The sequence below is a fragment of the Haliotis rufescens genome, unplaced genomic scaffold, assembly GCF_023055435.1.
Source record: "Haliotis rufescens isolate VD_foot unplaced genomic scaffold, xgHalRufe1.0.p SCAF_3, whole genome shotgun sequence".
In the NCBI taxonomy this organism is placed as follows: Eukaryota; Metazoa; Mollusca; class Gastropoda; order Lepetellida; family Haliotidae; genus Haliotis; species Haliotis rufescens.
Genome location: NW_025964001.1, coordinates 51,541,402 through 51,558,381, shown reverse-complemented (window position 1 = coordinate 51,558,381; position 16,980 = coordinate 51,541,402). Strand labels below are relative to the sequence as shown.

The following is a 16,980-nucleotide window of genomic DNA, read 5'->3' as shown; positions in this document are numbered from 1 at the left end:
GGGGCCGACTGTCAACAACGTCTGACCGTGGCCGTGACGTCTCACAGACTAGGGTTAGAGTAGCTTCCCTTTGACAAAGGGCAGTTACTCTAGCGGACAGACCGATGGATGGCCGCGAAAGGCAATTGAAAACAATTGTTGTTTTGCGTATATGTTGCTTCGCCACTGTATAAGAAACAGATTTCAGTTGGAACTATATTGGCTACTGTCAATGTCCGACTGACACATCACTTAAACTGTGACGTCATAAATATTAATGCGCGCAATCCAGGAAAACTCGCAATGTTTCGGTAATGTTTGTGAGAGAGGGAAAGCGATTTTGAAGCACAGAATTAAAGACTGACATTATATGATAAAGAGGATATCACGCTTGTGTGTTTGGGGATGGTAAATATCCTGTATTAGGAATAAACACTATGTATTTAGCTCGCCAAGGCTCGCTAAATACAATGTTTATTCCTAATGCAGGATAACCTCTATATATCATATAGTATATTTTGGGATAAAAGCAACAGCCGAGGTATGTTTTCATTTTACAATCGGATTACACCTATCGACGGTATAGCAGGTCCTGATGTTAACTAATGATAATTTAACTTGTCCATGGGGTGCCATCCGGTCATGGACAATTGCAACAGTTTCATCAAACGTCACACCCTTGCTCTGCATACTATCTTCTTCACGATTTGAAATAAAAGCGACAAACCCCATTCCATAATCATAATAACTACACGATTCGACTAAATCATGAGCATGTGTTTATGAATCAAGTTTGTGTTGTTTCTTTTTTATGTTTAACACCGCTCTCAGCAATATTCCAGCTATATGACGGCGGTCTGTAAATAATCGTGTCTGGACCAGACAATCCAGTGATTGACATCATGAGCATCGATCCACGACATTGGGACAGCTGAAACAAGGAGGAATGAATCCGTGAGAGATTGAGAGAGTGAGTGAAGACAGTAATATCCGAGCTATTTCACAGTGACTGTCTATTCTGGTCAGCATGAGCCGTGTAGATGATCCACACCATCAGTGTATGAAGAGATACCATCATCGACATGTTCATTTGTTGTTTAACTTCACACTTAGCAATATTCCAGCTATATGACGGCGGTCTGTAAATAATCGAGTCTGGACCAGACAATCCAGTGATTGACATCATGAGCATCGATCAACGCAATTGGGACCGATGACATGCATCAACCAAGTCAGCGAGCCTGACAATCCGATCTTGTTAGTGGCACCTTAGGGCTCAGTCACACATTCAGGGATTTTACTGCCGTCCTTGATAGGACCATTCCCGATTAAAATTTGTCAAAGGTCTGACCAAGAGGATAGTAATCCGACTTTTTCATTTGTCGTGTCGTAACGCTGTCTGATCTCAAACGGGAGCCATAATCGACACTGTATGAACCTGGCCTTACGACAAGCATAGGTTGCTGAAGACCTATTCTACCCCGGATATTCACGGGTCGTTTATGAATCAACATCAAATAGTGATGATACTGGGTGTTCGCGAAAGGGTGATCGTATCCTGTCCCACGGGAAGCACCCGTCACAAACACATGCAAAGGCAAAGGCAACTGTTCGCCTGAAAACACACGGGAACATTAATTTGGTACAAAAAGTCAAAATAGGCAATTGCATCGGCCATCATTCTTGTCAATGATGCGTCAAATGTGAAAACATGCTGACTCCACATATACAACATAGATCTTGAAGCTTAGCTGAGACCTTGAATGGTATAATCCAAATCAAACAACTTGTTGACACGCTTTGAGGTCAAAAGCTTTGAAATGTTAACACCAAGGGCTGGTGCTGCTACACATAACGCTGCATTCGTTGGCGGTTGATGTTATCTATCAGCGGAACAGCAGGCCACAGATGGTAAGATTTCGTCAGGCTCTTAATCCAGCAGAACTTCTTCAGTAGACGATCGTGATGCAGTGATCGTGGACTGACGGTAGTGCTGATATACAGGTATGTATGAGCTTGTTCTGCTTATAATAGAAACTAGATGTTTTTAAGAACATATTAATACTCAAAAGCAAACATTACTGCCATCACAGTTACATTTTCACCTTCTATATCGCACTCAAAGATCAGTCACTATGGTTTTATTCAACATATTTTGAAGCACATTCCTCGAAACACCTCTCTTTGTTCGTTAACGACATACCATTCCAGCTGTATAGCGGCTGTCTGTAAATGAGCAAGTGCATTAAGATTTAAATTGTACCGATGTTTTTAATTGGACTCAATAAATATTCTGCCTTCAGATTTTTTTTCATAAACTTTGATGCGCGTCCTTCTTGTTTACCTCAGTGGTAATTAAAATGCACATACATCTACCCTGATCTGTCTTAACAAGTACGTACACAGTTGCATATCAGATTTAATCAATTTGTCAATGTTCCAAACCTCATTTAAAGGTCCAGTATAAGGCAGTTTAGAGGAACATAAAAGGAACATTTTGAAACAATGCTGAGATGAGGTGACATGGGGTTTAACGTCGCGTTCAAGATTATTGCACTTATGGCGATGTGCATGTGACTGTTTGTACTAGTCAGGACTAATGTCGGCTTCATAATGCTTGCCCACTGAGATACCATGCCGCAGTTTAACCTTGGTACCTCATTCGGATACACTGTACCGACTCCGAAGCGACCAGTCTTTGTTTTATCCCTTTAATGCCGAATGGGTGCAGGAGATACACACGTCTAAGGCGCCGCGATTCGCAGTGCAGAATCACGTCCCTTGGGCACGCAAGAAACCTATGATTGTGGGATCGAATCCCGGTTCGCCCCGATTGTTTATCTGACCAGCACCATGAGAGATGCGGGGCCTGGCTGATATGCGTTATCGGGTTGACACTTGGCAGTCTAAAGATAATGGAACGTCGTCGTTAGTTGTAGTGTTCCCTTATTTCACAATTTCCAATTCTTAATATGTGGCATTTAACGTGATAAAATATTTGTCAAACTTTGTCCATTTTCCCCATATCAATAATATTATTGAACACTGTTACAGTAAAAGCACATGTCAGGTTGAAGTAAAGCTGTACTAACACATGGCTTGTGTTGTGTTGCAGAGGGATAGACATCGCAAGACAATAGAAAATGGCCTACAGACTGCTAAGAAGCGGATCATTTAGATCAATCAAGAGTTGTTTCCCCTTCATGGTCCTTGTTTTCGTCGTCCAATATTACCTTCTCAGTTGGAACCCGTCTTGCCAGAATGATCGAAGCGACAATCATCGCAACTTTAATCACGCCAGGTCTGGAGATGACGACCAACCACAGAACAGCATTCAGCAGAACCATATCCCTGTGGCTGTTCCAGCTATGATTTCTCATCCCGGTCTCCATGTCGCAACGTCAGGAATGGATCTGTATTTTGGCGAAACTATTGACGCTTACTTCCTTTTGTGCGGCCCCCGCGTGTTTCGGTTTCGGAACTATTTAAGTGTACTGAGCGCCATCTATGTAGTAAAGCCAACAAAAATTATTTTAATTCATACACACGAATTCGAAATAGACAATCATCGCTACAACACATGGCTTCAACTGTTATTCGACACGGTACCAAATTTGGCAACAATGAAAGTAGATGCTCAATTTTCATGTAATGCAGACATAAAGGAAGCCATCTTTACCAAAATTCAATCTGCGATTTTTATTGGTTTAAACACAATAATGGCGGAGTTCCCAGTATATCTGCGTCAAAGTAGTTCGCCAATTGGCTCAGCAAATACTGGAGAGGACGAGGGCTTCCTTTACATCAAAAGGCAACAAAATGATTCAGTATACACTCACTCTGACGTCACCAATTGTGCGACTAAAGAGAACTTCGACACAAGCAACGGTGATATTTGTCTTGTACTGGACACAGATCTTGCCCCCAAAGACATTTGGACTCTAGACACACCGTTTGGAAAGTTAGCAAGGAAACTCGCTTATCAGTATAATCAGATTATCACGCCTCGTCAAGACTATGACACACTTGCCCCAAGAATCGGACATTTCTTTTGGTTTGGTGCTAAAACGTTTTCTTATGGAAATTATCTGAGTGTACTCAGTGCCTTGTATGTTGCTGGGCTTGGGAAGATATATTTTCATGGAGTAAGGCCGAAACATTATCTGTTTGAAAAACTTATTCGGGAGGAAAATGTGACACATGTCATCATGCCTGAATTACGTCATATATACAATCACCAGCTTAAGTACACAACACACAATGCCGATATCGGCAAGCTGTACGTATTGACAAGGTATGGAGGTGTTGCACAGGATACGGATGTATTCTGGACTCGGCGAATCAGCGATGAACTTCTTGCCTATGAAGGTGTCGTGAGTTTTGATTGGCCAGAGCATGGAGAATTTCCAGAAGTGTTTAATCTGGGCGTTCTGATGGGGAAACCGAATGCTTTCTTTTTCAAGGCTTTGCTTAACGAAATGAAAGATTACCGCGATGACACTGTGCATCATTTAGCGATGAGGCTCCCGTACAAAACATTTGAGCAGTATCCATCAAGTCTCAAAACAGAGCACCATCTTCAGGTGATATGTTGGCTGGGAAAATGTCACCCAAGCTGGCTTCCAGAATACATTAAGCCATTGAATCCCGATCTACCCGGCAGCGAGTTTGATTGGGAAAAAGAAACATTTGCTGTTCACTGCACCTGGCCAAAACCACCATTCGAGATGAGCAATTTTGAAACTTTGCGATCAGCTGAAGGGCTGTTCGCCGACATTGGACGTAATATTTTACGTAATGCTGGCCAACTATAAAGTTTATCTATTACGTCAATTCCACTGGAGCGAGTGAGCTGGGTTTAACCACGCTTTCAGCAGTATTTCAGTTATATCAGCTTCATATTGGAGGAATGCCCAAATGTGAAACCCACGTCTATGGGTGTGGTGCAGACAAACCAAGAATCCAATTCTGATCGAATCATCAGACTTTGGTATGCCGGAGTGATGCAACTGTACACAGCAAATTGCAGCACCTCAGATGACCCATTCGATTGTAAATAAGTTATTAAGTTTGTTTCAAATACATACAAGAAAAGATTCTTTGCTGTGCACATGCTTTTTCTGGATATGAAACAATGTAATCATCGCCAATTAACCCATTCCGTAACCGTCACAGATCATGCATAAATCTTCATAAAGATCCTTATCTCACCCAAATCCTGTGGGAATTTCAGGTTAGTCCACAGCATATGCTGTTTGAAAGAGGCGACAGAATGGATAGAGATAATGGATAGATAATGGCTGTTGACTTGATAATGGCTGTGACTTGGTTCATATGCTGGAATTGTACCTGGACAGTGTGGATCATTGTTAATATCAAGGAATGTACTGTTAGGTCTAGACAATTATAGGCAACTGTGATATAGATAGAATGTTGCGGAGTGAGGAATGAAACAAACTGCGCCTTACTGGCTTGAATTTACAGGTAGTCACTGAATTAGGAGTCACATGAGCTTTTAAGTTGTTTTCAATCAAATCAATTACCTTACACAAATTTGAATAAAGTTAAATGTTTGCCTCGTAACAAATATTTGAATAGCTGGAAAGTAATAACAGAGTCAGTATATTTATTGCGGCTTCTTGTGTCAGATTTTATTTTCATGACATTTACAAAACATGAAATGTACTTTCAGGACTTGGACATAATTTGAAGTCATCTGTATTCACATATGCAGCCCAAGGATTCAATAACCTCTTTGAAAAACATGTCAGTCTGAATTTGTATGTTCCTGTTAACCTTGCAAAAACAAGTCAAGTACTTTCACAACCTCCATTTTTTAGTGAAGTAGTGAAAGTTGATTACAGCCTTCACAAGATCATCAGGATCTGCAATAGTATTGTGAAACAGATAAGAGTCTTGCTTGTGTTAAGACATCAGTTATGTATCTAAGTCCAGTGATCAGAATTTTATTCCCAACACCTTGCTGATTCACAATTGCTATGGGAAGCTGATGGTGCCACAATGAGGCAAATTTTCAAGATCAGATGGACTTGAAAACTTGGATGCAGCAACAGTAATTCTTCTACGATCCCCTTCCTCCCTGAAGGTGAAGCTTGCTTGTTTCATGCTTGTCTTGTACTTGTATCAAGCAAATCCCTCTTCAGACAGACATCCTCTTGTGCTGACCTGTCCAATACGAAGATAAACAACCTCTTAGCAATTCACTTGGTAAAGGTACCACAATAAAGATGACATCCAAAAAACTTAGGTCTTCACTAAACAGTTGTATCATATAATATAGACAGAAGCCCAGGAGTGTTTGTTTGTGAATGATCGAAGCCTGAAATAATTGAGTCTGGACCAAACATTCCAGTGATCGAAATTGTGAACAACCATCCATGCCTTCGGGTAACAAGGACATGCCAAGAACCAAGTTTGACCAACCCATGCCTTTTACATGGCCTAATTCTAGCCCGGAATCCCCAACGGGAACTTAAGGGAGTAACCATTCACTAAAGATTGGTGCATTGCAGAATTCTCTGCACTCTCTAATTGTACCATACCATCAACTGTAATACAGTGAGTGAGTGAGTATGGTTTTACGCCGCTTTTAGCAATATTCCAGCAATATCACGGCGGGGGACACCAGAAATGGGCTTCACACACTGTACCCATGTCGGGAATCGAACCCGGGTCTTCGGCATGATGAGCGAACGCTTTAACCACTAGGCTACCCGACTGCCCCCAACTGTAATACAAATCAATACAAGTATATATAGGGGCGACATGTACAACAGCATGAACAAAAATTGTAAAATGCCATTTTGTATTTGCACATTGCACAGCCAATTCCAGCACCTTACACCACTATACTGAGACAATCTAAGAACTAGTAGCTTTCTCTGTACATGTAGTTATGTTACACAATCAACTAAGCCCCAAAATATTGTGGACTAGGTAAATTTTACTGCTGAAGTTTACACATTGTGACAATACATGAATAGAATTGTCTTTTATCAAGTGTGCAACAGGGTACTCATTCAGATGTGCCAATTAGAATATAAAGTGCAAAAGTGTTGAAAAATTCCTTTGTTTACAAAACCCAGGATATCTAAGCATGCCCTTCAGGTACCACTGATTGGCACAATAATGAAACACTATTAATACTTAGTCCATATCATTCATAGGCCTTTTGTCGGATAATTGTAAGGTGTACAATTTACTGCTATGATTAGTAGAGCAACTGGTACCTCAATTCAAAAGCCAAATTTAGTATAGATGACCACAAAATACTCAAGCAGAATACTTGCCTGAAGACAATTGAACCTTTTGATTCTGAAATTAATAATCAACTGGGAATGACTAAGCAATGCATCTTTCCTAAATTTACTTACACAGCTTGGATCGGTTTCATCCTGTAAGGAGATATTCAACGCTGTATGAAAGGGCATGTGAGTTTGTTACACATGCTATTTCAGTCCCAAGAACTGAAGAAAGAGAAAACAAATATTTATAACCGCATGATGAAGAACATGATGTAGAATATTCACATGTGATCTTAACTCGGTACTCCTAACCAACAGAAAAACAAACTGTGAAAAAATGGCATCTTATTTTAGTGCCTCTCACAATGCACATGGTTGAGCAGGGTTTTTTTGCTGGTGCAATTGTTAAAAAGAACAGTTATGTGCAAAATAAAAAAAAAGATTGATGAACTGTTTATACCAACCTTCAATAAATCTTCTTAAGCATGTTACTAACCTTTTATCCTTGCATTGTTCACAAGGATATTTAGCTTTTAATCTCTTTAGTCACTTAACAAGCTAACCTGATCCTATTCGCAAACGAGCTGAAACACTGCTGATGCGATATTGAGAAACTTTCATTCCCCTCTTTACTTAACATGTATTATATGTTTGTAGCCAATAAAAGCCCTACTCCAAAATGTTCAAGAAACAGTTAGTATTAAGATTTCAGTCAGTGGTGGGTTAGTTTGTCTTGAGTGTATTCTAGTTTTGGTTGAATAACATTTCAAACCTTGATACTGTACCAAATTCAGAACATTTGCAACCTTGTACTCTTATGAGCAAGGTTACCTAGTCACAATACAAAATGAACAAAGTCTCCAACTTCATTCTTCCTGCCCTCCCAATCGAAAGTCCTGAGAATAGATGCAGAATACTACCAATTGTTGCAAGATTAACCGTGAAATAAAAAAGGAGCAAATAAAGCAACACCAGGGTGCAATGATGATACGCAACACGACGCATCGCGTTTCCGTTCTCACGATAGGAAACATATTGCTACAACAGTGGTCAAAATAATGGAAAATTTGGAAAAGTGATCTAAGTGTTAGAATGTGACAAAACAAATCCTAAGTTTGGTTTTATTTTCTTCCAATGTAGCAATATTACTGTTATCGTGGATATTAACCATTGCAATCCCCATTGGATACTCAGCGAAAACTGCGGTAAATACTCCAAGAAGCTTAAAGCGGAGGAAAGTCATAAAGATGCCGTTCGCGATTCTATACACAAATGTGTGTCAAATCTACACGGCAATAACATCAAGAAGGAAACAGAATGCTGAATAAATAACAATTATGAACAGTTTTTCAGGCCAAAAGGATTGCCACCAAATTTTCTAACAATCATCATCCTGTTTCCTTTAAAACTTACACTGTCTTCCGTCTTCTAGGAAAGTATTCTACAAAGATGCAATTGTTGTGACGCAACCGATTTATTTATAACAATAATATACTGAGACAATAAAATATGAGAATACAAAGTACATGAATGTAACTTAAAAGACAATGAAGACTGATGACACACTAAAAATCTCTGACACACGAGAATGCTGCAACGCTTCAGGGGTAGACGACGTCAGCGAATTATTTCATAATTTGTAGGACCATGTAGAAACAAAAAGTCTTTAAACTCTTGTATGACAACAAAAAAGCTGTGTTAAGCTCGATTCCATGACGAAACCATCCCCCTCGCACGTCATTTATCCTCGCACTCGATTCAGTAGGGCGCAGGCACGCGGGCAACCGCTGGCGAAGCACGATTTGCCTTTGGGGGCGGCGGCGGGTAGCTGTATATGCAAATAAAAACATGACTTATACTTCCATTGTATATTACAGCACACCCATAGAGCTCTAAAAGCAATATGGCTTTTGGACAATATTTTTGGACAGCGAGAATTTCGTAACCGGTCATAAACTTCCAAATTGCTGAACAATTTGCCTCTTCAACAACTTCTATACAAGCTGAAGTGGTTGATTTCAGTAACACGATGCCCCATGTTTCTCTTGCTGTTAATGTCACAGTAACCGAAAATTGTTTGATGCAGTTCATAAAAATAGCTTTCAAAATCTCAAACATATTTTACAGTATATTGTATAATTCTCTACATTATATTGAATAACATCAAAAATGTATTATATGCAGTTGCCCAAAAAAATGCAACTTGTTTTATCTTTCACATTAACACAAATGGGAAGCAAGCTGAGTCACATTAGTCGCTAACAATAACAAGTGAAAATGCTTCGTATCATCTGCAATAGCTGTCAGGATTGTGTTAAAATAATTTTCTACTTCTTGCTGTATATCATCTACCCATGGACACATATTTGTTTAGTAAACACTTATACAATACTGTCATTCATTCAATTGGTGTAGTTATTAAATGTAAGATTCCTTTAAAAGTTGCATTAGTTTCATTAGGAACATTAAAGACTAGAAATCTTCTCACGGTCTCTCTCTTGCATAGTAGTCATAGTAAGGATCTCTGAAAAAGAAATTTCACATTCATAGTCTAAACACACGCAGAACTAAACAAACATATATTTGATTTGACTTGAGCAAAGACGATGTGTGATTTGGCAGTTAACATGTTTAAAAAGATAATGGGTCATTGACACCAGAGGATAATCATGTGACCATAACTGAATGACTCTTCTGTTTTTAAAAACATGACAGCAAAAGAGACATGATAATAAAGGCAAAACTGGAACAGACAATAAAAAAAAGTACCTTTAAAGCCATGACCTTTCTTTGTTTCTGAATATGACCTCATTAAGTCCCTACCTACATGAAACAGTTTCTTGCAGTTTTGACCAGCAATATGTATAGAGGCTTACCTTGGGGGTGGTGACCTTCTGCCATAGTACTCCGGTGGGGGCCTGGCATAGGGGTCTCTCTCTCTGTAGTATGGATCCCTTGGGGGTGGGGGAAGGGGGCGTCGATCATAGGGGTCAGCATATGGCCTGTATCTGTCCATAGGGGGAGGAGGCAGGTAACGGTCTCTGTAGTAGGGATCATCATATGGGTCTCTGTAGTAAGGATCTCTAAGATCTCTGGGATCCCTGTATGGAGACTTGTACGGATCATCGCGACCAGGTTTGCGAGGAGGTCGGGACCTGAAAAGGCATCCAGAAAATGATGCCAGTGATATTATCAAAAGAGACATGACAGTTACTGAATATTATCTAGGTATTATTCACTATGTTTACCAAGTTAATTTTACTTAAGTTTAGTTATTGTTGAGTCAGCATACTCTGGGAGGAAAGCCTGTCTTGATGCAGGTCCTATCAGTTTGGTGGGACTCATGATGACACGGTTAGTCCCAACAAACTGAGAATCATAATCAGGATGAATGTAGGATTCAAACCTACGATCATAGGATTGAGGCACATCCAAGAAACTTGATTCTGCACAGCTAATTGTAGCGTTATCATAAACAAAGTTCAATTGAATCACATGAAAGGAGTAAGCAAGCGAATTTTGTTTTACATTCCAGTCAGCTATATTACAACTATATCTGTAAATGACAGAATGTTTGTTCAGAATGCAAATAATAGTATGGTTGGTTCCTGAGTAAATGAATATACATCTTTGGGCAAAGGACAAATTTACGTCAACTATTAACTGTAACAAAACATTCTACTTACGGTCCTTTGGGGCAATCTTTTGACCTGAAACAAATATGAACAGGATTTTTGATACATTATCAATATGGCAGATAGATAGATGGATGGATGTATGGATGGATGGATGGATGGATGGATGGATGGATGAAATACAAAAGTCCAAAGATGAGCTGTATAATTTACTCAACCTGTTTCACGCATGTGATGTTCAAGAGTAAAGTTATACCGTTACGCTGTTTTTCTTGATATTATATATATATATATATATATATATATATATATATATATATCTATATATCATGATATATCGGTCTGAATCCAACAGACAAATAGCTGAGAGCATCAAAGTATGAGAAATAGCGACAGGACGATTCTGAAACATTGATGCATCATGATATAGAATACCTAGGTGCAACACAATTAAGTGAAACTACTGTTGCACATGGAAATCATGAATACTGAAATAATTCACACACCAGTGTCCTTCCTTCCCACATCTGTAACAGTCTCCTTTCCTGCCCATCCCTGGCTTCTGTCTGACCTTACTATGTGACAGCTGAAACATGTACAGTCATTGTCTGTGAACATACATACTTAATCAAACAACTAATATGACAAAAAGTAATAACACATGGTAACTCTTTTACACATAAACATATTTAAGTATTCTGTTGGCAGTCTGAAACTTTTGCCACTGGTCCAAAATCTGAGTCAGGTATGGTCAACACATCAACACCAAAATTTACTAAATATGATGCTAAGTGACAAGATCACGCTACCTGACACAAACTTGTTTAGCATAGACTCTGATGGGCTAATTATTGAATAAATTCATCTAAAAAACTTTGAACTTGGTGTCAAACTTGCAATATCCCAACCCAATCATCACAGTCATGGTGGATCACAAAAAGCTGTTCGGACATGACACTCAGGTCGCCGACTGATATGTCATACATTGTTACCACCTGATCTCAATAAACTCTTTTGACAAGCATGAGATCGTTGAGTACCTTTCTGCCTCAGCAGGATGGAAGAATATGGTAGTCAAATTACTTTTCAAGAACAATCAACTTACCTCAACCTTAATGTTAGATCCTTCAAAGTTTGATCCATCTAGGTTGTCAACAGCAGTTTTAGCTTCATCTGCATCAGCAAAGTGCTACAAAAGACACACAAGTGCTACATACAAAATATATCTGTCGTATATAAACATTTCAGTCTGTCAGCAATAACCCCGAAATTAACGATTTTTTAACTCACCAAAATAATATTCTAATAAGAGCCCCCTATTTCTAATTTTGAGAGCACCCTGGGTGCTTATTACGTAGAATATGGTATGTGTACAGCAATATACACTGCATAAATTATCAAATGTACATAATACAGTAAAACCACAGGAAAGCTGGCATATTGTATCGTCAGTTGTAAATCGGTGGTGCATTGATGAATCAAGACACTATTGACTTTAGCAATTTCTACTAATCCTGTGGATACCTACAAACATGGGATGAAACTATAGCAGTAGCACCAGTTCCTGATTTAGCAAGTTTCATTGTTTCAGAATTGACTTCAATATTGTTGAGTTTATGGAGGTATATAAACATACAAACCTGTGTGTACACTGAGTAAAACTGCAGATAAATCAGTTAGCAATAGTAACTCTTCAAACTGTAACATTAATCATTAGACAAAAAACTGTAGACAACAGTATGATATCAGTGATTCAAGTGATTCTGTAAATGCTGTGAATCAAAATACTTACAATAAATGCATAATTTCTGATGATATCACACTCTACAATACTTCCATATGCCTCGAACATTCTCTGTAAATGGATTTTGGAGCATGATTCTGTAAGGTTACCCACAAACACTTTTGTGGGTACTTTGCTCGACATCTGAAATAAAATTAAAATAAACAACTTAAATCTTAATTTATGTGTTTTGTTTGTTTGTGTTAATGCCACACTCAAAAAGATTCCAGCTGTATGACAGCAGCATGTTAACAATCGAGTCTGGACTAGATAATCCGGTTATTGATATTCACGTGATATTGGGAACGATTTAGGCTGTAGGGCTATGATGACATGCTATCAACAAGTAACCACCATATCCATTTGATCACCTCTTGCAACCAGCATAAGTTGCTGGAAACCCTACCTAACCAGGAATCCCCATGGGGTACCTAAAATATGAATGACATTAATAATATATAGGATATGGCAATGAGCATGATGAAAGGACTGTAGAGTGCTCATTTTAACTGATCATGTAATGTTTTTTTAAGTTTCCTTATGCTTATAGTAAAGAACAGCAGCCAGACCTAAAGGATAAAAGAACATTTTTCTTTGGGATTAACACTCCACTTAACATGCTTAAAATTCAGCACTTTAGTCATTGTTGACAAACAAATATTTTAAAATTTCTCGCATCATATGAAACAGACACTGTAATATATGCTTGACAACAGACATGTATTAAAGAGACAAGTTCAATATGTGCCCACTTGCGTTTGTTGAGATTCTTGATTGGAAAAACATAAACAGTGTTCCTCCCTTATTCAGTTTTTTATAATAACAAGAACAAAAGTGAGCGTGGCTCACTAATACCCCCGACCCGCCTAGTGTGTCAGTTGTTTCAAATTAAAATAGCTAGGATAGGGTTAGGGTTTGAAAAATTCATTAAAAAATGGAAAATTAAGAAAAACAATTTTTTTTCTTTTGACTGCACCCCTCCATATGACACAGATTATATGTAGTAAGTTTGAGATGAATCAACCAAATAGTTTAAGAGAAATCACGAGGACAAAGTTTTCGGACAGACGGACGGACAGAGCCTTGGTATAACTATATAACCCCGACCTTTTAGGTCAGGGGTATAATAATCTTTCAGAAAAATGCACTTGAGAAACATGTTTTATACAGTCTTAAACATGTTAAGTAATATTAATAAGTAACAAGGAAGGTCCAGTGATCATAAAGCATACACCCAAGGGATAACATGTCAACTGGCCAAAAATTCAAATGCAAATGTAACCTAAAAGATCTACAGGTATCGGCTACTGGTAATTAGTCAGCGATAAAAACTAACAGTTTTAGTCCACTAGTCCAGATAATGATAACATATAGCAAAACCTTTAAAAAGGGTAAATTTCTACTAGTTCTTTGCATATCTTTACTACTGTGTAGTTTGGCAAGACTATAGGAGTGAGTGAGTTGGGTTTAACGCCACTTTCAACAATATTCCAGTTACATCACGGCGTGTCAGCTGAATGTTGGAGGAAAGCCTGAAGTGATGCAGGTTTCCGACGTTTACCACTTTGGGAAAACCCATGAGTATAGGTATGGTGCTGACAAACCCAGAAACATAATAGAGGCGAACCTGTACTATAGGACTAGTGTCAAATTCTAACACTGTTTGCCCATGTTTTCACTTGAAATGTCAATGGTGTATGAGATGTTTAGCATACTCTCAGTTGATATAGTGTTTTATAAGTGGTCTTATTTTTGTTATTATTATTATTATTATTATTATTATTATTTTTATAAACATTATAACTGTACATGTTACATTATTATTGCGAAATAAAATATACATTTAGGGAAGCCTTTCTAAAGTTTCCTTCACTTCCTAGAGGTCCAGATGCAACACCAGATTTCAAGGCATATGCAAATTTCAATGCTGCACTCAGATTACAGTGTGTTTTGAGGTTTATTTGACATGTGCGAAAAGAACAGTAACTCTTCCTGAAAGTGATGTCATTTTTTATATGCACATTTGCTTTGATATTTTAGTGATGCCTTCAAATTACAAGGTACACTTAAAATCACTGTACACCTTAATCACAAGGCAAGGGAGGTAACCAACCCATGGTGTATTTTCTAAATGGAAACAGTATTTCTCTGTTAACTGCAATAAACTTTACAAATGCAAAAACAGAAAGTGTTCTACAGACATCTTTAATGTTATCTCTTGCGTTAAAACTTCACCAATTTAAAAAAATCGATCGTACCTCGAAGTTTGAATACAGCAGCCTGATTCACTATCGAGGTAATGATTTGATTGGTTAATCTCGATCCTCTGATTTCATATTGCAATGAATTGAAAACTAAAGTTGCTGAAAACAAAACTTTGTGGTATTTTGTAAATATACAAGGTGTTACATGGAGATTATGTTTCAAGCATATGGCAAATCATAATGATACAAGATAGTAGTGGTAAATATGACAGACGCCCAGTAATTTGAGTGTGGCTTTGAAATTGACATACACCTTGAAATCTGATGTTGAGTCCGGATCTGTTTAACATGTTGAATAAGAACAATAAATTAAGAAACAAAACACTTTCATAATATTTAGAAAATATATATACAGAAATACATCTACAAGGAAAAATTGCAATAGCAATAGGCCTTTAAAACCATGGTTTTTGCTCAAAAAAGAAACAGAATGGCAATTAATGAAGGATGAAAAAAGCTATATTGAACGGATTAATGATGCTGATGCACTCTAGAATCAGTGAGCCTGGCCTATATCTGCATGTACAATCTTCTACTCAGTTTCAGCATCACTTTGCGAAATAACAAGAGTTTCTTGAATTCTTTTTCCTTATTTACGTCGAAAATAACGTGTACGCCTATACGGTCTGTATACAGAAAGGTACCCTAGCCAAAATCAAAATACGGAAAGGTACCCTTGAACAAGTCCATTCTGCCACAGGGTGCAATGCGCATAACCTGTTCTTTAGGTATTCGTCACTTCCTGTATGCCAAACAGGGGTCAAATTCAACATGGCAATACGTGTTCGTCAGGAGGAACTTTTTGATTTTGGAAGTAAAATGCCTTGTGATGTATGTATATTAATCTTATATTCCGGCAATATTCTGCAATGCATGCATGCACTCGTAATCAGGCGAACTGGAACTACAACATGAACCGGTTTCGGATTGGGAACATGGACTCATCTGACGTTTAGGGTAAGTTTCTGTATCCTGATTTCGGCTAGGGTACATTTCTGTACATAGAAACATACCTGGGGTAGTACCTGTGCTGACAACAACCGCTTTGGCCTCATTTACTGGTTTTGTTCCATGACTCCTTAAATATTTCTCCTTACATAAATGATAAAGATCATGAGGTGAGGTGAGGTGAAATGGGGTTTAACGTGGCATCCCGGGTTATTGCACTTATATAGCGACGTGCATGTACGTGTGTGTTTGTGTGGCTGCTTGTACTAGTCCAGACTGATGTCGATTTATAGTGCTAGCTCACTGAGATACCATGCCGCAGTTTAACATGAATACCCCACTCAGACACAGTATACTGACTGCCTACCATCCCTTATGGATCATGAGTATTGCCTGATGCACTCTTTGAAAAGGATTTCTACATTTCCTGAATATTATTGGACAGCTGGGTGAAAAATAAAGCACCGTTGGAGGCTTTCTTCATTGGAGTTCTGCAACGCTTTGGACGCAAAATTTACCAGTTATGCCTATGCGTGCTCTTCCGTGTTGACAAGCCAGTTAAGCATGTTATTACCACAAGACGAGGTTTGGAACTTTCATCGACAAGCGTTCTTTTCCTAGTTGTCCCTCAACATTCACTAGTATTAATAATAGTATTTCGCTCCGCAGACTCCTGCTTCCGCAACAATATGAACAAGCCACCATTTTGAAATCGGAATGTGACCAACTTCTGATAGTTCATAGATTAACGAGCATTTAGTCTTTCATATATATTGTCGAACTGTTCAAATAAGTACCATGCATGTTACAATAAAACAAATAAAGCATTTGTTATTGAAAGGAGTTGAAAAAACACAATATTTACATTAGGTCTTGGTTTTCACGATGTACTGACGCTTTGTTTCTGTTTCGTAGCGCCTCCTGTTGGCAGCAGATGCTCGCAAGGGAGCTAACTAATGTAACGAAATTTACCACATAACCTTACTAAATGTTATGAAAAAAATGTTTGGTTTGCCGATTTTATTTTTGAAAAGTCATATGATTACAGTAGACAATCGGGGCGACAATCTCGCGTACACATGTTGCTATTGCTAGCCAATCGTCTG

The 16,980-nt window shown here is 38.4% G+C and overlaps 1 protein-coding gene across 2 annotated transcripts; it reads right to left on the bottom strand.

The window, feature by feature from the left end:
• Positions 1–5,604: 5,604 nt before the first annotated feature.
• On the bottom strand, positions 5,605–16,890 carry LOC124141980 (RNA-binding protein lark-like). Of its 2 annotated transcripts, XR_006862113.1 has the most exons (9): positions 16,740–16,890; positions 12,672–12,806; positions 11,985–12,068; positions 11,386–11,465; positions 10,931–10,954; positions 10,121–10,399; positions 9,733–9,768; positions 7,374–7,466; positions 5,605–6,165 (listed from the first exon to the last, which is right to left on the bottom strand). XR_006862113.1 is itself a non-coding variant. In XM_046510199.2 (8 exons), the coding sequence occupies exons 2-8, from the start codon at positions 12,804–12,806 to the stop codon at positions 9,003–9,005; spliced, it is 708 nt and encodes a 235-aa protein (XP_046366155.1). In that variant the 5' UTR covers positions 16,740–16,890; the 3' UTR covers positions 8,700–9,002. The 2 variants fall into 2 exon arrangements, 1 of the variants encoding a protein (XP_046366155.1); XM_046510199.2 differs by lacking the exons at positions 5,605–6,165; positions 7,374–7,466 and adding an exon at positions 8,700–9,072.
• Between the last annotated feature and the right edge of the window lie 90 nt (positions 16,891–16,980).

Bases quoted from the DNA above. Each gene is read 5' to 3' on its own strand.
- LOC124141980 (XM_046510199.2), bottom strand. From the start codon at position 12,806: ATGTCGAGCAAAGTACCCACAAAAGTGTTTGTGGGTAACCTTACAGAA. The intron at 10,955-11,385 runs GTGTGTGAATTA...TATTTGTTTCAG, and splicing joins TGTGGGAAGGAAGGACACTG to GTCAAAAGATTGCCCCAAAG. The intron at 10,400-10,930 runs GTAAGTAGAATG...ATGCCTTTTCAG, and splicing joins AAAGATTGCCCCAAAGGACC to GTCCCGACCTCCTCGCAAAC.